The 24,093-nt window shown below is 40.2% G+C and overlaps 2 protein-coding genes across 5 annotated transcripts; one reads left to right on the top strand and one right to left on the bottom strand.

Annotated features, from left to right (window-relative positions):
* Positions 1-3,982: 3,982 nt before the first annotated feature.
* On the top strand, positions 3,983-10,780 carry LOC146653246 (afadin- and alpha-actinin-binding protein-like). 3 transcript variants are annotated; one of them, XM_085382972.1, is made up of 14 exons: positions 3,983-4,080; positions 5,454-5,568; positions 5,788-5,939; positions 6,155-6,358; positions 6,551-6,661; positions 6,792-6,927; positions 7,058-7,133; positions 7,974-8,154; positions 8,351-8,507; positions 8,807-8,943; positions 9,211-9,384; positions 9,491-9,608; positions 9,810-9,957; positions 10,062-10,780. In XM_085382972.1, the coding sequence occupies exons 2-14, from the start codon at positions 5,550-5,552 to the stop codon at positions 10,195-10,197; spliced, it is 1,749 nt and encodes a 582-aa protein (XP_085239098.1). In that variant the 5' UTR covers positions 3,983-4,080; positions 5,454-5,549; the 3' UTR covers positions 10,198-10,780. The 3 variants fall into 3 exon arrangements, with proteins under 3 accessions (XP_085239098.1, XP_085239095.1, XP_085239096.1); XM_085382969.1 differs by having other exon boundaries at positions 9,807-9,957; XM_085382970.1 differs by having other exon boundaries at positions 4,015-4,084; positions 9,807-9,957.
* A 149-nt stretch (positions 10,781-10,929) lies between these two features.
* Positions 10,930-23,523, bottom strand: LOC146653245 (vitellogenin-1-like). Of its 2 annotated transcripts, none has more exons than XM_085382967.1 (34): positions 23,484-23,523; positions 21,905-21,925; positions 21,638-21,789; positions 21,301-21,552; positions 21,062-21,223; positions 20,833-20,981; positions 20,597-20,759; positions 20,349-20,506; positions 20,103-20,268; positions 19,871-19,996; positions 19,558-19,776; positions 19,257-19,474; positions 19,068-19,165; positions 18,854-18,978; positions 18,682-18,783; positions 18,455-18,574; positions 18,173-18,362; positions 17,897-17,990; positions 15,965-16,150; positions 15,738-15,858; positions 15,456-15,660; positions 14,704-15,374; positions 14,419-14,511; positions 14,226-14,306; positions 13,949-14,152; positions 13,702-13,844; positions 13,487-13,622; positions 13,291-13,414; positions 13,034-13,214; positions 12,864-12,958; positions 12,643-12,737; positions 12,359-12,524; positions 12,103-12,264; positions 10,930-12,019 (listed from the first exon to the last, which is right to left on the bottom strand). In XM_085382967.1, exons 1-34 carry the CDS (start codon positions 23,521-23,523, stop codon positions 11,928-11,930), a joined length of 5,310 nt encoding a protein of 1,769 aa, XP_085239093.1. In that variant the 3' UTR covers positions 10,930-11,927. The 2 variants fall into 2 exon arrangements, with proteins under 2 accessions (XP_085239093.1, XP_085239094.1); XM_085382968.1 differs by having other exon boundaries at positions 14,419-14,478.
* Positions 23,524-24,093: the final 570 nt, after the last annotated feature.

Raw genomic sequence — 24,093 nt, 5'->3', positions numbered from 1 at the left:
GTTTGCACAGGAATTACGAGGGTGGGTAGCCGCTTTCTGCTGATAATCAAATACACTCGACTAATTGGTTATCAGCAAGTATGAGCGCCTTTATAAAAGCAGAGATTCTGACAGTTTTCTGGTTCGGAGCATTGCGGTGTGTTGACACAGTGTCACAGTCTCCCCAGAAAATTCACCCCAAGGTCAGACCATGCAGTGCTCAACCCAAGAGCTACATCTGAGACTCTTCGGGCTCCGTTAACATGTTAAATGGAAAAGTTCATGACAGGACAGTTAGAAAAAGACTGCACCGGTATGACTTGCTTGAAAGTGTTCACACGAGAAAGCCTCTTTTCTCTCAAAAGAACATTGCAGCATGGTCTGTGTTTGCAAGTTTCATCCAAACAAACCGCAATACTTCTGGAACAATGTCCTTTGGATGGACAAAACCAAAGGGAGATGTTTGGCCTTAATGCACAGCGCCACATTTGGCCTAAATATAACAAAGCACATCAGCAGAAACACTTCATTCCAACTGTCAAGCATGGTGGTGGAGGGGTGATGATTTGGGCTGATTTTGCAGCTGCTGGATCTGGACACCTTGTTGTCTTTGACCCTATCGTGAACTCCTCTGTATGCCAAAGTATTCTAGAGTCAAATATGAGGCTATCTGTCCAATAGCTAAAGACTAAAAGTGGCTGAAAGTGGGTCATGCAAGAGAACAATACACAGCAGCAAATCTAAAACAGAATGACTGAAAACTGAAATGTTGTTGTTGAAAATTAAGAGAGCTCTGCTAAACAAATGCCCACAAAGCTGACTGAACTAAAGCAGCACTGTGCAGAAAATTCCTCTGCAGTGATGTGAGAGACTCGTAAAGTCATGCAGAAAACAACTGCTTCAAGTTATGGCTCCTAAGAATTCTTCTAAAAGTTATTTAACTGTGGAGTTTAGTTGTTCAATTATTGCACAGTGTCCTATGAAAACGTTCTTTTTCACATGACTGTATGTTTTTGCAAATTATAACTTTTGATTTGTTATAAGTCACTCAGTTTTCTTCCCTGTAAAACTTTAGCAGCTCATTAAGGGGTGTTGGTCACAACGAAGCCCAGGTAACGCTACGAAGCATGTAAAGAAGATGCCTGAAAAGATGAACCCCCACACAGTCAGCCCTGTGAACACAATGATGAACCTGGTAAAAAGAAAGTTACATTAGAAATAATTACAGACTGTTATCTTTAAGAAATCCAGGTTTCTGTGAGTTTTAGACTCACAGAAACATCTGGTGTCCTTGGAGGAAGTCCACTAGATCTTCTTCAAGAGAAAGTGAAGACTGATTGATATACTGTAAGAAAAACAATGAGGAGAGATGGAAAGGGTCCACACTGCTTTAATGAGGATTATGAGAAGAGAACACACTAATATATATAGGCCAGCAGAACTTATATTTATGTAATAGGTGGTTAGGAACAGTAAAATATTGTATTACTACTACTTTGTATTTCCGCTGTGCACATTTCACAGTGAAGCATATGAACAAAAAACAACACTTGAATTGAGATTTAAGGACGTAGTGAAATGTACTCACTGCCATCTGGTGGAACATTAGAGACAGTTATTGCTCCAAATACAGAGTGAAAGCACCGTCAGCTGTGAAATGCTGTGTATGCTACCAAAGCTAATGGCTGCACAACATCGGACACAATGCTGTTTACTTCAGCGTTGTGTCCACTGAGCTTGTTTCCTAGTGGATATTATTTCATTTGAAAATAATACGTCTGAAAGATTTATTATCTAAAGGGTAATTTATCAATTTGCTGTCAGAGATTGCCTAATTGTTAGTGGAGCTGTTCCTGTAGTTCCTCCATGGCAGTCTCTGGGGTCCTTGAAGAAAGTGGCATCAATCATGTGGGAGAGGAGAGATTCCCAGTATGGCACTGGATCTTGGGCGCGTCTGGCCCACAGTTCAGATTAATCCTGACACACAGATGAAGATCCCCCAATCTGCTCCTGTGGTCCTCTTAAGCACATCCATCATCCTTTTAACAGTTAGTCTCACCACACAAACTACTGTGCACCATGTCACAAATCAGACTGTACATAAAAATAATCTGACATGCAGATAAAAAATAATATAAAGACTATAATTAAACCACGAGAACAAACGTCAGCTTTCTTTTTACCTAAACACAGCGTTTGCTTAGTTTATTGGGATCCAGTCACCCTGCACATACGTGAAGTCTGATCAGGACTCATAGTACTTCTTTCTCAACTTTTACTTGCGTGTGCATTTCTGTGGGGAAATACATTTACAAACACTCCAGAAGGGGGCGATCTTCAGCACATTCCTGGCCACTGGCAGCGTCGTTGCTGCAGTGATTGGATCTTTTGTGGCATCTCAATGAACAAAGAGGATCCCTAAACCCACCCAAGTTAAACCTAATTATGGTGGTATTTCTTGCATACCATGACATTTGTTTTTTTTGTGTATTTTGAAGGTAAATGGATGCTAAGAACAGATAAGCCTCTCTCATATTTGAAACTGACCAGAAAACACATTTATAAAGCCAGGGAAACTTCACTCCAAATATAAATGCGTGTAACAGATATTTGTACTCATTTCCCATTATCTTGTACATTTCTGGCTTCTTTTCACATGGTAACCTAAAACCTCTTTTTATGTGGGTGGTGGCAGTATGATTACCGGGGAGTGGTTAACATCTCGGTCCCGGGGGACAGGGCTGAAGAGCTGACATTGATGTCTTACTCAGATGGAGCCTCAGCTGCTACTCTCTGCCATCAGATCCTAATGGCTTTATTTAAAATTCAAAGGGGAGACACTCTGCAATATGACTCTCTTCTCTCATTCAGCCACTCTCATTTTCTTTCTTTCAATACAACAGGGAAAAGGTTGTGCATGAATCTTCTATTTGAAAGTTAATGTGAAGTAAGAGTTGTGATAGTTTTGTATTCTCCAATAATTTTTATTTTTTTTTTATTTTTTGACATTTTGACTTTTTTTTAAATTAGTTTCTGTGTTAAAAAAATCTGATTATTATTTTTTAAATGATTAGCTTTTATTTTTGTCTAGAGGGCTTATGTCAGATTTATGAAAATCAGTACAGGTGTTATAATAAAAACACAGAACTTTTTGAAAGCAGTTGACTCACAGACTTGTAGACATCCAAAGTCTCAATAAACATGTGCATCAATGCCTCATTGGGCATTATTAGTTGTAATAACACGGTGACCAAACCAACAAGTACTAAAACTAAAGATATTTTCTTTATATTTTATTTTATTTTTAAAAGCCTTTTTTACGTTTTAGTTTAGTTAACAAAACTGCCTTTTTCACCAGGTTACTATAGTTAACTAAAAAGCATTTTAGTTAGGTCCCAACTTCAATGAGTGACTGATTGCTTCCTAAAACTACAGAAAACCAGTGCGTGAAAAGGCTGTGTCCTTGCAGGCTGTTTAGAGAACAAATATGCAGATAGGGCAATAGGATGAACATATATATCATTATTTAGTTATTAATCAGGATTAACACTTAATCAGGATTGGGTATGTTACAAAAATAGTGTCTGACCCAAACATTGCTTTTGTAATATAAGAATGTCTGTTTTGTCGTTTTGATCATTGTAACTACAATTTGGAGTATTAATTCTACTTTTCCTATAGACATTAAAGTTAATGTGATATGATAATTTTGTTCGTACGATGGTGAATGCATCTGATTACAGAATAATCCCACTATTCACGAAAATGTGCTCCTTCTATAATTAAATCTCCCTCTTATTGCTGAACACTAAATTACTAAATAATAATGAAATAAATAATGAATATATATATATATATATCACTAACATTGTGTATTATAATAAGTGTAATAAATAAAATAAACACTTGCTGTTGAAGCAGATAAAACGCCAAGAGCCAATCACAATAAGCCATGTTTGGTTGCTAGACAACGAGTGGGCCAATTAGCGCTATGCTTGGAGTGCTTGCGGTGGCGTACACTGTCATTAGGAACGACGGGGCTTAAGGAGACGGTCCGGTGCGAGCTGCATTGGAGAGATACGTGTCAAATTGTATCGTAAGGCAAGTGAGTTTTGTTTCCTCATGATGTAAACATTTAAAACACCAACTGTCGAGGCTACCTAACTTGTTCGTCCGGCTGTGGTAGCCCTCCGGCTTCTGTTTTCGCTGTTCTGCGGTGGTAGCGCTCCGTGGACAACGTTAGTTTAGCGCTGACGGCTGGTGAGAAACCCGAATAACATTTGCTTTATTATGCTTTATTTATTTATTTAATTTCATCGGCAAACCTTAACGTTAGCTAAAATAATGCGTGACTGGACACTTTACTTACCTGGGATTTTTGAGTTTCCAATAATTAGGAACACCGACTGCGCAGTTATGGTGTAATAAATCCTTCATTCAAACGGCCAATAATCTTCATTTCCAATTTAAATAATTTTAGAGATGTTTTTAATTTAATATAGCTGCCAATTTTGTAAAGGGATGTAGCTGAACTTTTAATTATATCATATTATATTATACTATTATATGAAGGAAAGATTTACTACAGAGAGCTTTAGCTTCCACCCGGTAAACATAAACAGTGCGGCTTAGTTTAGTTTCTGCTGTGATCCCATCAAGTTCTCCGGTCTAAAATTTCAGTGACTATTTTATGTTATTTCACCATTACACTGTAAACACATTCTGTCAGGACTCAGTTTGTGAATGGTGACCTAATGAGCTAAAGGTTAGTACTTGTTGAGTAGTCTATATAAGCCGGGCCCATGCTCCTCAGGCTTTGTGGCTGAAGGCTTGCCATCTGTTTCTGCAGACTGATTAAGTATCACTGAAACCAAAGGTAGGTCCCCTAAAAGTCACACTTCTCATAACAGATGGTGATAAGAGGGAAAAATGTCTGAGTAAGAGAAATATTTTTAGGTCTCACTCTGGTACAGTAGCTGATGTCTTGTGAAGCGCTGTAAAAGGATGTTGTATGTTTGAAGTAGTGTCAGTGCACACTGTTTATTTTGTTAGAAGGAAATACTTTCCTCACATAATTTTTTTCATTCATGTTTTTGAACGTGAATGCCTGCAGACAAACAAGCATGTTGTCTGTCTGGGATTAGTCTAATCAGCTGATAAGCACATTGTGATGAGAGGATCTCTTGTGTCCCAAACCGTAACCTGTTAGATACTCAGCCTGCACTGACAATGGTTTGATAACAAAAGCTACATTGTTAGATTTGAAGCTAAACGTTTTAAATAAACACACTGTGGGGTAACTGCGAGTGCGCTGGATGTTTTCTGTGTAGCTTGTTGCCACTGATAAGTGAATAAATCACTTATCCTCAGACCGTGCTCTCTAGCTTCATGCCTCCATCTCTCACCACTGCCTCCCAAATCCTTGTAATCCAGACGAGTTGAATCGCTGCTGTTAATCTGATCGTCTATTTCAGGAGCAGGCTGCGTAGGTGGATCCCGTGGCAAACGTTGCCTGTCCTGCAAATGCAGTAGATGATCCAGAGACAAAGCCTGAGGTCTGCACTGCAAACATGCCAGAGTCCTCCCTGGGTGAGTTTTGACTTCTTTAAAGGCCACTGAATATATATCAGTGCAGTGTTGTACCTTCAGTTCTGAATGTCGACCTCGGCTTTGCAGTAAAGAACACTTAATTGATAAATATGATTGATAAAAGCCATTTTTAGTGACACCTAGTAAATGTATTGTTAGACACTGAATCAGCGTAGAGTAATGTACAATACTTAACAGGCTTCTTTCTTTCTCCACAAGTCAAGGACGGTCGCAGCAGCTCTGTTGAATATGGAGCATCCCCCTTGAGACAGTTTAGCCAATCATCACTGCTGCTGCACAGAAACTCCTACATGCTCAGTACCTTCTGCACAGAGCACAATGTGCAACAATGTCTGTCACACATCAATCAGGTTGGTAGCCTTGCACATTACCACAGCTGTTACTGATGTTAGGTGCCCTATTGAAACGTGTACATGACTGCAGTCTCCTGGGTTTGTCTTGTACTGCTAAAACAAATTAGCCTTTAAAGAAAATCTTTATTTGAATGAATGTTTTCAGGGACACAAGACAGAGAGAATTTGTGTCAGTCCTCCTTCACACTTTTCCCTTTGCTCTGCCTTTAAAGGAAATATCTTCTCTTGGCCTCCCACCAGTTTGGACAGAGTCGGGCAACAGCTCAGAGCTGAATATTGTGGCTGTGCTAAATTGCATGTATGACCTGATTCAGCTGCAGCGCCGGGGCCTCAGAACCCTTGAAAGCATGGAAGTGGAGCAGCTTAAATCTAGCAGCAGTATCGATCACCTGCAGCTCACCATCACTCATCTGAAGGTACACTAGCTCACCTGAAAAACACAGGTAGCATTATCTGTAGTAAAGCAACGTGCTGTTGGTGAATTGGCATTAGAGTTTTGTTTCTTCCTTTTATTTCTGAAAAAACATTGTGATGTGCATCCTTTTGTTAAGCTCTCCAAAACACTTCTGGTCTTTTACTGAGTTCCTGCCCATTGTATTATTTTTTAGGAGCAGCTCGAACTCTCTAAAAGAGAAAACACGGGACTTCTTGAGAGAGAACGGCAGCTGCAGCTGAAAGCAAAAAGTTTGCAGAGCTGTCTGAAGAATGAAAAAGAAGAGGTATTTTTATTAAGTGCTGCCACAGACAGTGTGAGACCAATCTGGCTTTCATGGTCTGGTATTTGGGTTTCAGGAGAAAGGGCGCCAATTTTATTAGAAGTCACAGTTTCTTTTATTCACAATCCCCTAGGTTCAAAAGCTTCAGAACATTATTGCAAGCCGGGCCAGCCAGTACAATCACGAGATGAAAAGGAAGGAAAGAGAATTTAACAAACTGAAGGAACGACTGAATCAGCTGCTGGTTGACAAAAAGGAGAAGAAACAGGGTAAAATCCTCTTTACATCATTCGTTGCATCAATAGTTAATTCAATGTCTTGTGTGTGAGAGGTGAAACTTCTTTCCTTTCAAGTCTCAGAATTTCTTATTTTCCCACATTTGTTCTCCGGGCTCTTCAGCCATTGATGTATTAAACAACATTGGGAGAGCTGATGGGAAGAGAAGCCTTTGGAAAACTGAAAAGACAGAAGCAAAGTAAGTTCACTTCTTTTATATGTCAAATCTGGGTTTTGACTGCAAAGAATCAAGTTAAATTACTAACATTTAACTGTTAGTGTGAAGATTGATTGTATGTGTCAAAGTTATAGAGGTTCAGTCTGATACTGCCTTAGTCACATGATCCTAGAGACTGGGCAAAATGCATATTCTCCAACTAATTCTTGAATAGTTGCAATTTTTTAAAATTTACTGGTTGCAGTGTTGAGGCACAACCTTTACTCCGAGTGCCAAAATTCTCAGTTTCCAGTTTGTGTTGCACCTTCCACAGTTTAACTAGCACTCAGTGAGTAGTTGGCAAGTGTTTGCAGACAGCCTGACAGCTACAGTAACCGCGGCTATCTGCTAGTGACCAAATTAATCATAAGGTGGTCTTTGGTGCATCACTGCATACCTCTTTGTGATTATGTTCACCTATTGACCAGCAACCTCCAATAACCACTCGCCTAGAGACACTGGTGTCTAGACCTGTGTGACTAAGATGACTGGAGAGTGGAAAGTTGGCATTAGAGAAATGACCCCTCTGCTCAATCTTTGTTGCTTGCATAAACTCTTAGTAAGGGTGGCCAGTGGCACTCTGAGAACCCTAGATACATAGGTGAACCTTTTTTGGATCAGAGACACTCCTCTATGTTAGTCGCTATACTTTGGAGCCTCAAACAAGAAGCAGATTAGTGCCTTTGTCAGTTTTCTAGGTCACTCTAATGAACATTTTTGGCAGCATGAACCTCAAACATGGCTGGCACTAATCTTGGATGTTTCCTCTTAAATTGAGCGCAACTGTCTAACTGATAAGAGACCTGTGTTTCTCTTCATAAGGCATGAAGGGGAAATGTATAAGACTCTGCTGAGCGACTATGACGCTCGCCACAGAGAGCTCGTGCTGGAAAATGCAGAGCTGAGGAAAGTGTTGCAGCAGATAAAAAAAGACATGGTGTCCATTCTAAGTTCAAGAAAACCAGCTGCGAAAAGCGACAAACCTGAACACAGTGGCGTACAGGTAGTGTTTGATCACCTTTTGTATACTTTGTATTTTTCTTTTGCGACTCTTCCGTCACATTTTAAAGCCGCTGATGACATTTCCTCGCAATTTCAAACAATCAGCCTCCTTCTTTGTTTCACTTAGTCGTTCAAAAATGTTTGTTAGATGTGCTACCAGGAGACTGGAAAATGTTTGATTGATTTATTCACTCCAGGCCACATCGGAGGAGGAAGAGGAAGAGGAAGAGGTGTTCGATTCCAGTAAGGAAAGTGTAGAGCTTTATTGCTTTCATGCCCGGGAGAAACTGACCAACAGTATTCGTCTCCAGTGGAGGAGACTTAAGAGCCACGTGGAAAGACTGGACAGCCAGGGTAAAATACTGTGACATCAACGATTCCTCACTAATTCAAATAATTGTTTAAATTATTAACTGAAGCCTCTGCTGTGATTGCTCAAAGAATTAAAAGTCAGTATTCACACATGGACCTGTTATGTTTTTTTGTCTGTTAAAATCAAGAAATGTTATGAGCTGATTGGAAGCAAAAGATAATGAATGGTTTGAATATTTTATATACAGCGGCTCTGTCACTTTGTGTTTGATGTTTACTTACTGTTCCTTCTTGTTGAATTCAGTATTTATAAGACATGTTTATTTGGGCTTTTTGCTTAGCATCCTTGGTTCAGATGGTGGAAAGCAAAAACACTGATGCTGTTCCACAAGAGACTCAGGAGGAAGAGATGGACAGACTAAAGCTGGAGATCCAGCAGTGCAAAGACTTTATTCAAACACAGCAGCAGCTCCTGCAGGTACGGGTGAATTAGCCCTGAGGTTGTGTGGATTTAAAAGCTGAAATTTGCACACACAGAGAGAAAGTGTCTTTAATATTTATCGGTGTTGAGTGAAAGGAAAATACATTTACCAAAAACAGGATCAGAGATGTCTGCTACTTCTCACGTTACTCTGGAATGAACACCTGACTTACTGTTGTTTGTGTTTTGGTTGAAACTCATTTTGTTTTATAAATAATCAATAAATTGTTGATTAATTCATCCACGTTCCTTTCTTTCCTATAGCATCAGGTAAGCTCTGCATGTGATGAGGAAACCGCATCCCTGCTAAGCAATTGCTACATGCTTCAAGAGAAGGAGCGCCTCGGGGACGAGTGGAAGACTCTGGAGGAGCAGAGGAAGATCTTTGAGAGGGAGAGGAAGAACTTTACAGAGGCAGCCATCAGACTGAGCCACGAGGTGATTAAAAACAAATATTAGTTTACATCTTGTGCAAAGTTGTGTGCATATGACAGGTAAGATGCTTGAACTGTTTTTAAAACCTTTTTTTGGGTTCATTTTGCAGAGGAAGGCCTTTGAGGAGGATCGGGCAACATGGCTCAAACACCAGTTTTTAAACTTGAGTCCATTTGCAGACTCAAAGAAAACCCCATTGTTAAAATCTAAAAGTGCCTTTTTGATATGTGAGTCTCTCAGTTTTCTATCAGTTTCCCTAAAATGAAGAGCAGCAGTTGCTTTAGATGGTTTGAAAATGTTACGTATTGACAGGAGTTGAAAAAAGGAAAATATATCCAAATAGACTTATGACTAAGTTTCTTTTTAAGTGATGAGTAATTTCCATCAATTCCAGCAGTCATTAAATCAGCCTCTTTTTTCCCCAGCAGCTGAAACAGAGGCGGCTGCGACGGTGGCTCCAGAAAAGCTCATCAAATGTCCTTCAGACACAGCCTCCCCCACACCCAGGTGTGTCGCGCTCGCGTCGGCTTCCACCACTGACCTGTGTCGCACGCTTTGCTTTATCCCAGAAAACAGGTGTGGTTGCTTTATGTGTACCACAGTTTCTGAATTAGTAATAAGCATGGCATAATGTACCTGCATGAACTTAATTTGAAGTTTTCCCCTCAATGTGATTGCAGCTCAGTGCAACCAAAGACAAACGGGGAACATGTGGAGGAATCGGGCACGTTTTGTGGAGATGTTTTCGTCCAGCACCAACAGTGGGAGTACAGCGAGGACCACACACTCTCACAGGAGAAGAACAGCTCCATCTGAAGCCAAAAACTCCGTTCACTTGAATCAGACGTATCATGTCCAGTGTTTATGTCTGATGCGTCTGATGGGTGGATGCCAAAGGCCCACAGATGGACTGTAAAATGATTAAACAGCTTAAGAAGGAAAGAGTGACGTTCTGGTTTGCTGGATCTGTATTAATGTACTGCATATAGTATGTAGTTAGTTTACTTATTTATGGTACTGTAAATCATAAATTGGCATATCTTACATTTAGATGCTGCTGATGCAATATGTGACAATATGTGACTGGGTAAATCAAATCAAGTATGCCGGCTCTGTTTACAACACTGAGAATGTGACTGAGTGACAGCTCATTTTTCCAGTAAATGTTGCTGTTAGGTTTGTAACAGGTAGTTTATCTGCTGCTTTGAATAGGAAGAATGTAACATCTTGCACAATTTACATATTATGTAGGAGATAGTGACTTTAGTCCACTGTGACGTTAATATGATTTGTCATGAAACAATTTGTTTCTTTAATGTCACTTTTCTTTTAGGAGCTTTGTGTTGACAGGTGGCCGTTATTTTCCTCTCAAATGTTAAATGACATGTTCATGTTCACGCTCATTATAGTTTTGACTTCTATCGGGGAAGTAATCACTGATTTTTTTTTAATCATCACTGCCTCTCCTGGTTCCCATTCCTCTGTGGTGGACTGAGACTGGAAAACAAAATGCACTATAAGAAGAATACCATGGCACCAATAATTATAGCCATTCAATGGGTGTGTTTATTAAGAGGTAAAATAAAATACTTTATCTATATGAATAGAATACACTTGGTTTTGTATACTAAACACGGCATCATTCATTAATGTGTGTTTCAATGTTCTTCCTTTGCACAAACTGAGTGCATACAAAACTTCTGTTGACTTTAGGACATCACTATGTGTGTGTTTCTGAATCACTAGTTCATTCGAAGTCAACAGTAGAGGTGGACGGATTGATCCAAATAGTTTCGACACCAATGCTGGTATTGGTATCAGATCAATACTTTGTTTCTATCCTCTTAAGTTCAATTTCATTCATAGCCTAAAGCACATTTAAACAACAGAAGTTGACCCAAAGCTCTTTGGAAACAGGCATATTTACATTCCATGTCCAAAAAAATCTTTCAAATTACACAAAAAGCTGAAAGGTGTGTTTTAGTGGCTTAAGTAATTATTGTGCAAAGTAAAAATCACAGTAGAAGTCTTTAAAAGGCGTTCAGAATTTGCAAAATGATTGTGATGTATCTAATAAATGATAACGCACTGCTCTTCTCTACATAAGCTGCCTTTATATGTTAGTAGTCCCACTATCAGTGTTTGGATCGATACCAAAATTTGGAGAATTACACAACACTTGTCATCTGGCATGTGCAAATTAATTGCAGTCACCACACTGTATAAGGGAAGCATTTATGTGGATGATATCACAGAAAGCAGGGAAGTGGATGGAGAATATGGATCACTTATTTAAGCCAGAAGGAAAACTGGCAATTACTGAATTTATATGGGTGCGTTCAGCTTCACACTTTATTTCACAGATGATCTCATTTCTATTGTCTCTGTGTTACAATAAATGTAATAAACAGTCTTATTCGGTACAGATTTTCCTTTTGAAATTCGCCAGAGTTCATTTTTAGCTCAGTAAGTTTATCTGGAGATTCACTTTATTTAAAATAACATTCAAAACCTACATGTAATGTCTGAGACTGACAGTGCTGTTGTTAAGCACACTGAGCTGTGCAGGTGCAGGCGAGGTGACTCTCCGTAGTTTCCATCAGGTCCACGCTCTTATACACGCTGGAGGGGCTGGAACCTGCGGACGTGAAGGGAGCAAAAATAATTAGAAACTCCGTGTTTTTCTCCACGATGTTGCATTTTTAATCTTTGTAGACTCACCAGCTGGAAGGCAGTGGAAGCCAACAGTGACGCTGGTGGTGCGCACAGGGAAGCACCCAGGCATGCAGCGCAGTACAGGGTCGACAGAGTAGCACTTGGAGTTCTGAGCTTGCATGTTTCCCTGCTTCTCCAGCTGCACCGATTCATGCCTCATACGGCACTCTGTAACACAGCAGGGATTTTAGGGTTCCTGATAGATTCAGTATATTATTCTTTAGAAGACTTGCCATGATTACATCAGATATCTTTGTCTTACCAGTGGCGTCTCTGCAGTTCTCAGCTGGCAGAATCCAAGAATGAGCAAAGCTCACTGCTGTCGTGGCTATCCATCCAGTGGGTGTGCGATACTCCTGCATGGTCTCCCCGTCAGCCTTTCCGCAGAGCCCACAAGTCTTCCCCTTCATCCAGTCCACAACTTTAATCTGCATCGTAGGATCACGTGATTAATCAGACGTCAATTTTAACTGAATTTCCATCTCGCTTGGTCTTTTTCGTTTTTCCTTTTAAGCTCATAACCAAAGTTATCAGTTTTGCTTTTACCTTCCATGACTTCTTGTCAAAGTAGACTTCATGAAGACCAAAGCTAGCTGCATACACAGAGATGCCTTCGCCACTTTGTTTGATCTGGATGTCAGCTGTAAGACAAAAAGGTTCCATGATTACTCTCGTTTTTTCAACACAAAGATCTGGGATAAAATTTGATCGTAGGTTTGATGGTAGTTTGCAAAATCCGATTCAAAGGTTTTAGACTGCATAGAAACCTCGGGGATAATGATAGGGCAGCTTGCTCGTGAGTATTTCCAGCCCGTTCACATCCACAGTCACACTGGTTCTCCTCTGATAGAGGTCAATGTCTCTGCACGAGAAGAAATAAAAAGACTCAGTTTTGTCAAAAACCAGAGTTTCTTTCGTGTTTTTAATGAAATCTTACATGTGAGCAATTTTCACACTGATCTGCTTGTGTTCAGTGCGATCCTTCCTCAGTAGAACGATGAATTTCAGCTCGTCTGTGCCGTCCTGTGCCAGAACCTGATAGCAGTTTGAGGGCATCTCGTTCTTTAATTTCTCGTTGTTGAATGTGGTCAGTGTATTGCCGGTGAAGCTACATTCAACTGAGGAGGGGAAAAAAGGATGTGTCAGAAAAGGACACAGCCTGTCCACGTTTAAATGACAGGCACGAGCCATTACCTGCGCCAGCCGCAGCTAACAAGTGCTTGACCTTTCCAGAGACGTCACCGAAGGGAGTAAGATCTTTGATCTCGTTACTTGGCAGAGTGATGGGAAGATGCAAAGCCCGCTTATGAACAGTGCTCTGTAAACAGAATAATTATTGTGAGAAAAATCAAAACATATGATTTTGAAACAACAACTTTGCTGTTCGTACTCTCGGTGTTTTCCAAATCAGGTCGATGATCTTGTCAGATACTACAGCCACAGTAAGCGAGAGCTGCTTGTCGCTGTTTCTGTCCTTTTCCTGAATCAAGCCGGCTGGCATGTGAGCAGAAATGTACTTATACATCCTGCAAAGGAATTTACAGATATCAGATGGTTTCATATTGTCTGTATGACATGCGTGACAGTGTCTGTGAAGTTTCATACGTCTTTGCACAATGCTTGAGATCAGACGGTAACCGATTCCAGTCCACCTTCAACCGAGCTGCAGGGTTTCGACCGACAAGACCAGTTTCCGCTGTAATCGCGGTGTCATGTTGGTTGCATTCTGCTCCCCAGTTCATTTTAGCCTAGAAAGAACAAATCGAAATGACAAATGGCAGAAAGGTTTAGGTTCGTTTTTTTCGTGCTATGCTTAGTTCAACATCCAAAAATAAGGCGGACAGTGTCTCACTTTGACTTTGTGCATGCTCAACACGGCTCCATCAGCACAGAGCCTCCAGTTGTTATCAGGAACAATGTCATCTAGAATGATCTGAAGTCTGCTGGTGGTTTTGTCCATGTAAGCAATGAACTGGTATCCCTGCTTCTTCTTGTCAGCTTTAACAGCACGGAAGATCATGCCAAACACGGCAGCTTGACTGTCAAGGAACCGCTTCTGTGGGGACAACTATTCATGTGAGTACATCCATAAAATCCCTCACCGGAAAGAAGATTTGACGGGATTTGACCTTATGTTGGATAGCGTCCAAGCTTGAGCCACTGCTTCTGCTTCTGAAAACCTCTGATGATGTGGCTTTAGAGGTGTGATGCTACAAGAATGCCATATAGTGCCACGCAAAAGACAACACAAGTTACCACCTGTGCAAACTGTACAATGTGCAGTATTGTCATACTTCAAACATGGTGTAAATGGGTTCTCACTGGAGTCTTGTGACCCTTGTGGTTTTTCTTGTGCTTCTCTTTGTGTTTCTCTTTGTGATTCTCCTTCGATTTGTGGCGATGACTCGCAGGTTGCTATGAAGAAACATTTTGTCAGCAACCACAGTGGCCATATATACTCAGATAACTATGAGATTTCAAATCAATTAAAACTATAGATAGAAAACAGAATATTAATAAAATGCTGACTTATACAATATAAATATTCAAACAGTAGTAGTGACAGCTCAAGCGGCTCTTTGTCTGAATATAATACAGCATGTTTACCTTTCTGTGGTGCACACTGTACTGAGAAGAGCTTGAACTAAGACTGAAGAGCGACGCAAAGCTTGATGCAAAGCTGGACTTGGAAGTACCGACAGAGGTGGAGAAGCTGAAGCTGCTGCTTCTTTTGCTTGTGCTGCTGCTGCTTCTACTTATGCTGCTGCTTCTACTACTACTGATACTGCTGCTTCTACTACTGCTACTACTACTACTACTGCTGCTGCTACTACTGCTGCTTCTGCTGCTACTACTTATGCTTCTGCTGCTTCTACTACTACTGCTACTGCTGCTGCTACTGCTGCTGCTACTCCTGCTACTACTACTTCTACTACTACTGCTACTACTACTACTGCTGCTGCTGTAACGTCTTTTCACCAACTGGACTTGTTGAGCAGTTGCATCAATGGTCTTCCTGCTAGAATGGGATGAAGAGCTGGAGTTAGAGGAAGAGGAGCTGCCAGGAAGGCGAGAGCTCCTGGAACTGGAGGACGACGAGGAGGAGGACATGGTGCTATTCTTCTGGGTAGAGGCCAGGATTTTGTGGAGCTTCATTAAGACTGGTGTTTCCTCGGGGATTTCTTCTTCTCTAAGGGTGATGTGTTTGATGATCTTCTGTGCAGCCTTACTTCCAAGTTGAACCTCTAATTCCAGTCTCTCAGCAGCTTCACCTTCGACTGAAAGCATCATCAGTTAATGCGGTTAGCAGCTAATTTCTGCACTGTGTCACTAGAAAAAGCACTTTTCTAAGTTCTTACTTGGTATGACAGAAAAAACAGCAGAGTGCTTTCCAGCCAGTTTATACACTGCAGCATCCCCCGTGTGAGCAGTGGCAATCTTGAGACAGGCCTTGAGTCCAGCGTTAACAGTCTGAGCGCAGTACTTCTTCTTACTCTTCACCATTTTAGATTTGATGTGCCTGCCAGCTTTCTGACATTGAGAAATGAACTCTGCGGATCTCGACTATGAGGAGAAAGTATGTAAATTACATAAAAAAGACACAATATTTTTTTATATCTCTAAAACGGTTTTAAATTCACCTCATTAGCAGCATCAGAAGAAGTGTTATTCGATATAAGAATCTGTCTTGGGTTGGCAGGGATCACAGGAGTGATACTTTCTCCCGAAACAGGATTTCTTACCACAGCAAAAGTCTCAACCCTGTTAAAGAGAAGCAAGGATGAACCATAATCATCAGTGCAAAGGTAAAAGCATCTCAGAAGCGATGTTTAAGAATATGCAATAAATTAAAGATGTCATGGCTTACTCCACAGCGGTAATGTTTTCAGGCACTGAAACAGGAAGAGCTGTGAAGTTTAAGTAGCCCTCATTGATGTTAAATGTGACTTCAGTTTTGGCAGGTGTGATGGAGTAGAGTTTGGCTCTTGATACCATGACAGCCTGGAGTATGGCAGTGTTTATCCCGAACACAGCAAATGTGTTCACAGCCGCACTAGAAGAGGAGGACAGTTGAACATTATATTACATTTGTTGGTAACACGTCATAATACAGCCGGCGCCCAAGAGGTTAATTCCCCTAGAAATAAGTGGAATTTCCTTATATTACACCTGAAATTACAATATAATTATATTTACCAACAAATACCCAGAGGTAGACTCAGTTGCATAAGGGTAATAATTTAAGTTTTTTACAAGAAAATAATAATTACACTGTTAGTAATTTTACATTATGCACACGTACCTTTAATCTGCATGTAACTTCAGGTATTTTAGAGGAATGGAGACATAAATCATGCAAATTATAATGTGAGTAATTTTAAATAGTACAGAAATACCTGCATCACTCAGGTCGCTTGCACACAGACTCTATTCAGACCTTTTCTTTGCACTACTTCCAACCTGTTTGCAACTATTTTGTTGTCTAACGTGCGCCTTTCCTTTATTTTTGTATATATCCCTCTTGATTGTATATATTCCTGCTGTACACTATTTATATTTTATTTTGGCACAAATAGTGTGGAGCATCTGCAATTTTGTTGTACATGTACAATGACAATAAATGACTCTTCTATTCTATTCTATTCTATTCTAATATCTTTAAATATTGCTTAAGAAAATTCAAGTAGTGCGTATCTTTGAGTATTTTACAGGAAAAGAGACACAAATTGTACCTTAATTTTTTTTCATTTTAAGAAAACAAGGAAATTCATGGATAAGTAACTTTAAGTAGTATGCAAGTAGTTACAAGTATTGTGTTTCCAGGAAAAGACAAATTGTACTGTAAGCAATTTAAACAGTACAGAAGTAGCAATAAAAGTGAGTAAGCAGTGTGTAACTTTGGTTATTTTGCAAGAAAAGAGACACAAATTACACTGAAAGTAATTTTAAATAGTCAAAGGAGCTTGGAAAGAAAAGCGTCTGGACTTCTTTAAGTTGCTTGAAGACGTTTCACCTTCATCCGAGAAGCTTCTTCAGTTCTAAGGTCAAATGGTGGAGAGTCCCAGATTTAAACCTAGTGGGAGTGACCCCCCACAGAGGGACAAAAGGACCCCCTGATGATCCGCTAATCGCCTGAGCCAAGGTGTGAAACTGGGTGTGGGTCACAATCAGCCAGCGTTTCGGGTGAGCTCATTGTGAAACCTGGCCCCACCTTGTCATGTGAATTCCTGAGGTCAGATGGCCCAGGATGTGAGTGGGCGTTAAGGCGTCTGGGGAGGGATCTCAAAAGGGAACTCTCCACCATTTGACCTTAGAACTGAAGAAGCTTCTCGGATGAGAGGTGAAACGTCTTCAAGTAACTTAAAGAAGTCCAGACGCTTTTCTTTGCAAGCTCCTTTGACTACGATGACCTGGATGACTGAGAACCTTCACAGTCATTTTAAATAGTACATGAAGAGTTTTGAGTAATGCATAAGTAATTTTAAGTAGTGCGTAACTTCAGGTATTTTACAGAAACTGAGGCACAAACACAAAATTAAGCCATTTTCAGTGGGGAGCTTCCCCATCTCACACTGCAGGTACCTGCTGTATTTTAGGTTCTCCAACCATCAAGTAGCTTAACTTTGCCTTTTTACATTTCAGTATTCATTATGCTGGTGTGAACCATTCAGGTAAAATAATTTCAGGTAAAATTCTTGGAAATTCCCACTTGATTCCAGGGGTAGAATTAAACCCTTAGTTATGTGCTGTGTTATAAAGTATTAGCCATTTACTATTGTAGCGACAGCTATTGCCCCACCTTGGTGTGACCTTGGTAGTAATGTATATGTCTGCCTTGAGAAGGTATCTGAGATAAAAGTCTTCTGGCAGAGCTGGAGTTGTCGTGACTTTGACTAAGAAAACAGAACAGAAAAGTTACTTTTCTGCACATTGTTATGATATTTCCACATTAATTTATTAAAAGGAAGTTTGCAACTTCTTCTTTCTTTGAAAGAAGTTTAAAAAAATGCTCAAAACTTTTAAAGAAGTTTTGGTGTTGATGGAAATATTAGGTCGTTAAGTAATATTCACTCACTTTGACCACGAACAGCAGCCACAGCAGCAGTGTACAGACCGAGCTCCATGGGGAAACCAGCTATAGTAGGCATGATACGTCTCACCTCATTAGCCAGCAGAGGCTTAACAAAGCGCCAAGTAGGACCAGACTGCAGAGCCTTGAAAACATCTCTACCAAACGTGTCAGCATCGTTATTGCCAAGGATGAGCTGCAGGGGAAGAATATTTTATAAATATTGCGTCTTGCAAAATCGTGATTAAACTGATCTTTAGGTTGATGGGTTGTTTGTTTAAATCGTACATTAAAGGTGTTGCCAAACCAGTTTTTGTCAAAGTCAACAAAGGCAACTTCTTGTCCAAAACACTTGACGTAGATGGAAGTCAGGGGTTTGCTGTTGGGTGCAGACTTCCAGTGAGAGAGCTGTAGAGAGAGAGATGCAGTCCAGCTGATCACTAGTCTTCTGTTTCATTTTGCAGATAGCAGATAAGATGTCCCTGTCGTTCTTGTAACTTTATGGTGTTGCTTACAGCCTTAATGACATGTTTCATCCTGGTGACCCTGTCAGCACTATCAAAAACTGCTGGGTTTTTCAGAAAAGCCTCCTGTAGTCCCCCAGTTCTTACTCCCACCTAGAAAAAAAAAGACAAGTAACTTTCAGGTTAGTTATTAAATATCTGGACTGATTTCGGTTTCCTTTACCTCCAGAATGTCAGCAGCAGCTCCAGCAAAGAAAGCCTTGATCCTAGACGTAATAGATTTGGGCATGATGGTGGCAGCATCATTGATGTAGTAAGCAGTCGCAGCAGCACCAAGCATAAAGGGACCTAACAGAGAGTTTAATGAGATGCAGTTAAACATTATTAAATCGAAAATAAAGATCCAGGTTAGTTAAACCAGGCACGGCGATTCTCACTGTTATAGACGTCGACATGGATGGCTTTGCTGAAACGTGAGCTCAGTTTGTCCAGGTTTGGGCCCAACATTCTCAGGCCAGCTTTGCATGCTGCAGCACTGCAGTGATAACATGAAAGAGCTCACTGCAGGATGGATCAAATCACAGAGATTTATCCGATTGTGACGAAGGATTAGAAAGCACTCTTACACTGAGGCATAAATAACGCTGGTGCTCCAAGTCAGGGACTTCATGTGGGAGTAGGTGAAGCTTGCTACTTGCAAATTTGTATCTGTCTTCACAATATGAACAACAGCTGACACCAAACTCATTGAAGGTTTTGTGTCAAAGAGCACCATGCACGCAAGCATGCGGATCTCTGCATGAAGAGTCTTGTCCCCGTAGAGCTGAAAGGCTAAATACTGGACCTAATGTATGAGAGAACGCAGACTCAGTGTGGAGCTTTGTGCAAAACTAGAATGATCAGGAAATCTCTGCGTTGATAATTCACCGTTTTAGGCTCCTTTTTGGCGATGTTCCTCAAGGCCATCATGGCTTCAGCATGAACTCTCACTGGCAGTGATGAACCTAATTTACTATGTAGGGGCAGCATCTTTGTGATTGTCTTGAGGCTAGAAGGATGCGCAGCATTTCCCAAAGCCTTCACAAACAGGATGATGTCCTCTGTGTTTCCATCTTTCAGAGCCTGTGCAAGAAGGTCTTGAATGGGCTGCAAGAGCAAATAAGGAAGTAAATCACCCGTTCTCTCATTCTTAAATGTGTACGTGATTCTAAGGCAGCATGTAAGGTCAATGTTATATTACTTGTATGAGCTTAGCAGGACAGGAAGTCCTCTCATAGCAGTGTTTGTAAATCATGGTACCGTAGCCAAGGAATACAATCTGGCGCAGAACTGGGTTTCTCGCGATGCTGCTTTCCTTTGATAGGCTCTAAAACATCACACAGAGTTAAGAGTATCAGAGTTAATGCAAAAACGTCCCTTCTTACTCTGGACAAAATAACTTGACTTCACTAGATATGTTGAGATTTACCGACCTCGATGACCTCAATGGCCTCGGTGGTTGCTGTCACCATGTGAAACGAAGTAATCAAAGCCTGAACGGCTTCAAACACAGTTATGGTTTCTGCTAGGTATTTCTCTTTGATAAATCTCAGAGCATCAGGATTTCCCACAGCAGGAATGGCGTCCATGATCCATTTTCTGAAACAATAAAAAGGAAGTTTGCCAAATTGTGCAAATATCTTTACATGATATTTTAAACATTTAATCAGTGAAATCACCTGTGGGCAGAACTCCCTGAGTGTTTGCTCCACAGGTTCTCCAGAGTTTCATTGGAGGCTGCACGGAGGAGTTGAACAAACTTCAAAAATTCCAGAGGTGCATCTTCATGAACTTTTCCTACAGCCTGTTTGACCAGGTGATTCAGAGTGTCCTCGAGCTAATGACACAGGGGTAAACAGGATATCACCGAGCACGGCACAGACTTTTAATTCATGCCTTAGCAATAATCTCTTAATTACGACAATACCTGAGACTCTATGTCGCTGATATTGAGGAGCAGAATGGGTAACTGAAGAAGCTCAGTGGAGAATTGATATGTGAGATTTCCACGGTGTGGATACTGAGCCAGGGGTGGTGGTGTAGTGGGTGCATAAGGGGGTGTTTGAACCTCAAGGAGCATCAAGGATTGCCTTGAATGTGGAAAGAAAAGTTCATTTACGTTCTTTGAATCAATTTTTGTATTCACAGTTGTTATGGACATACTTGGTCTCCATATGGGCAGCTCCATGCTGCTCGCTGAAAGGTGAGAACTGGATCAGCTCATGGACCGATGCCTCCTTGATCTGGATGCCATTATCGAGTGGTTTCATGATGTAACTGTATGATGAAACTCCTTTCAGGTTTTTAGTGTCCTGTAAGAACAAAGCTGTTGCTTGTCATGCATCCCATCACTTTCACAGATGTTTCCTGATATAAAATGTGTAAAACCTACCTCCTGGCACTTTCCACATTTCTCTGTGTATGCTAACCCCATGTCTTTAGTTATTCTTTCTTGACAGTGGTTCATATCTCTGGTCTTTCTCAGATAGACACGTTCAGCCTCTGTGTCCTCAGTGATGGAGTAAAGTGTCTTGCACACACCCTGAGTTCCAGCCTATAGAGCAGCACACATATTCAGTAGGGAGATTCAACTTCTTGTCACACACAGGTTTATAAAGATCTTTCACCAACCTCCTGCAACTCGTAGACATTTTGTGTCTTTTTGATGTTGAGCTGAAAGACATTCAGGATACCTCTGTAGATGTTAAGCACTGTTGTTGAGACGGTTTCAGGGGCGAAGACTTTTCCCACAGCACCATTGACATACTCAAACTTAATGGGAGTCGTGAGCTCAGCTTGGAGGGCTGAAGTCAGCTCAGTTGCTGGGATAAAAGGATCCTCAGGCCAAATTCCACTATACTCCTGGAGCTCAGGTTCCTCAAGCTTTCATATAAGAGTAAGGTTTAATTCAATTAGTATACATGTAAAAGGTAAATGACTGCAGCTTGTGCAGGATTTTGATCTTTACCTTAATGAAGTATGTGTTCTGGTCTATAGCATTGATGCTAACTTTGCTGCTGATATTTAGTCCAGCTCTCGCTGAACCTTTCTCTAGCAGGCCCGCCAGGAGCAGCGCCTCATACTTGTACACGTAGGTTTTACCAGCTTCAAAAACAGGATCTGGAAGAAGTCAGTGAATGTAATTTATATGACTCATTTGTGAAATTATATGAACTATAAACTCTAAACCAGGCCTACAGTTTTTGTTTCACAATGAACACAGTATTAAACTTACCTTGATGTTGAAGATCACCAGCTGTAAGAAAATAAGAAAGAAATCAGTAATACAGCGAGTAAAATCTGAAACTATTTCAACATTTGAAAACATAGTTTGCATTTTGTTTTACAAATTAAAACCAGAGGTAAAAGGAAAGCAGTGCACTGTAAATGTTAAAGGCCGAACATTGTGATTATACAAACCACTAATTCAACCCCAAATCTCTTAAGCATGTTTCAGAACTGAGCCAGACAGAGACTCAAAGCACAAAGAGATTTAGAAAAATCTGTTGAAAAAAAGAAAACACACAAAAAAAGAATCTGAATCCACAAACAATGCCAAAACATATGAATGGGCTTGAATATGCTTTTCAGCAGTGTTTATATGTTATGATTTATATTTACTGTGCAAATTACTGCATGTTCGCTCCAAAGACTCTGCTCTGAAATTTCATTATAATTGTGTACAATAAGACTTCTATTTTAATTCAGATAATGAAGTAGTAAAGATGAGCAACTAAACCAAATGATATGCAAAGTTTTGCTGGAAATGGAAATTTGAATGTCTTTGAATGTTGTGGTGGAATTTTCTGTTAATAAAGTCTGCAACAAGGTCAGCTGTGGTCAAGCCGCTTTATTTACTGCATGCAGGAGAGCAAACGCACATCAAACATCACAGTTCTACAGTCATGAAAGCTTTGTCCTTGAGGCGTCACAGGTCTCTTTTATACCCTCACACACAAAACCCTGCATCTTTTCAGTTACAACTATTTTTCATCCCACCCGACTGTTGCTGGGCAGGAAAGACTTCCCACTACCTATGCTCCAGGAAGCACCTGGACTGGTCTTCTTGGGAATTTTGTCCTTCTACACCTTAACAGTCAGTAGATACATAGTGAAACATCGTTAAGCATAGCTAAGCAGTTACACCTGGTCATATTGAAACACACACACCCTTCATCTAAGAAACAAAAGGTTATACAAAATCCTACAGTGACTAAACACCTGAATCGAAATGTGAGGATAAACTAGAATTTTCCCCATTACAAAGTCATACTGTACAAAACTTAGCGGTTCTTTGTGAGTAGAGTCTACAGTAGCTGACAAACTGACCCATTTTAAACTGATCTTGATCATTTGAATTGATTTTAGTTATTAAAGTGAACTAAAATGCTTTTTCATTTCTAGTTCTAGGTTTTAGCTCCCTGCTTACAAGAAAAGTTGAACTGCTGGGTCTGTATATATTAAAATTCACATAAAGCACCAAATATGTAACAAACACGCAGCATGTTTTCTGTTACATATGCCTAAAAATGAAAACCTTTTTTTAAAAGAGGCATAAACCCACTACCAATTTATAACAAGTACATAACTATAATTTGTCTTTACCTACATTCAACTCAATTCAAATGTTATTTACATTTCACCAAATCACAACAACAGTTGCTTCAAGGTGCTTTTTATTGTTGGGTAAAGACCCTACATTACACTGACATTACCATTCAACGCATAATCAATAAAACTCCAAATATGAAATCAGCATTATTTTTGAACATATTTATAAAATAGCAAAGTTTTGCACAAACATCATCACTCACCCACAACGGCCAGAATCAGGGCGAGCACGAGCGCTCTCATTGCTGACAGGGTGGTGCTGGTCTGCAGAGTAAGCAGCCTTTTAAAGGGAAATTTGTGCTGACAAATTGCACGAAGGTATGATTCAAACCCCTGGACATTTGATCATTGCACTCATATATCAGTGAATGAAAAGTCAGGGTCACCTGCCCTTGTTCTCTTCAAATATGGCAGGCTAAGTCCTGACGTGATGTGTAGAAATTTTCATTGCGTTTCATTCGAAAGTAAAACTGAAAAATAGAATTTTTTTCACAACAATCAAATTTTGTTGCAGTGTATTTGCCGATGTGTTTATCTTTTCACTTTTTTTCCTGACATATAACTAATCTCCCTTTATCCAAAAGACTTTTTGCTATATAAGAATAGCAAAAAGGTTCATTAAAAATAAGGTTTCACTGACATTTTCAGTTGTTTACATACATGTCAAGTGTTTGCTTAAATATTATTTGTCTCATAAAATCAAGACAGTGCCACTGATTTATTTATTTATTTAATGTTGTAACATTTGTGGCATCTCTCCATCAAATTATTCAAATGTGGCTTCAAAGTTCAGATAAAGGGGCAGCGTGACTA

This window comes from Rhamphochromis longiceps, linkage group LG15 (genome assembly GCF_057381845.1).
Source record: "Rhamphochromis longiceps isolate RC_006_pf linkage group LG15, R_longiceps_female_GT1.1, whole genome shotgun sequence".
NCBI classification, from domain to species: Eukaryota; Metazoa; Chordata; class Actinopteri; order Cichliformes; family Cichlidae; genus Rhamphochromis; species Rhamphochromis longiceps.
Note: the sequence above shows the minus strand (reverse complement) of the source record. Positions and strands in the feature narration are given on the sequence as shown.

Excerpts from the sequence above, each read along its gene's own strand:
- LOC146653246 (XM_085382969.1), top strand. Across the intron at positions 6,359-6,550 it reads TCACCATCACTCATCTGAAG|GAGCAGCTCGAACTCTCTAA; the intron begins GTACACTAGCTC and ends ATTATTTTTTAG. Across the intron at positions 9,609-9,806 it reads TAAAAGTGCCTTTTTGATAT|CAGCTGAAACAGAGGCGGCT; the intron begins GTGAGTCTCTCA and ends TTTTTTCCCCAG.
- LOC146653245 (XM_085382967.1), bottom strand. The coding sequence starts at position 23,523 with ATGAGAGCGCTCGTGCTCGCCCTGATTCTGGCCGTTGTGG. Across the intron at positions 21,790-21,904 it reads TGGTGATCTTCAACATCAAG|ATCCTGTTTTTGAAGCTGGT; the intron begins GTAAGTTTAATA and ends GACTTCTTCCAG. Across the intron at positions 13,623-13,701 it reads CTCAAGCATTGTGCAAAGAC|GATGTATAAGTACATTTCTG; the intron begins GTATGAAACTTC and ends ATTCCTTTGCAG.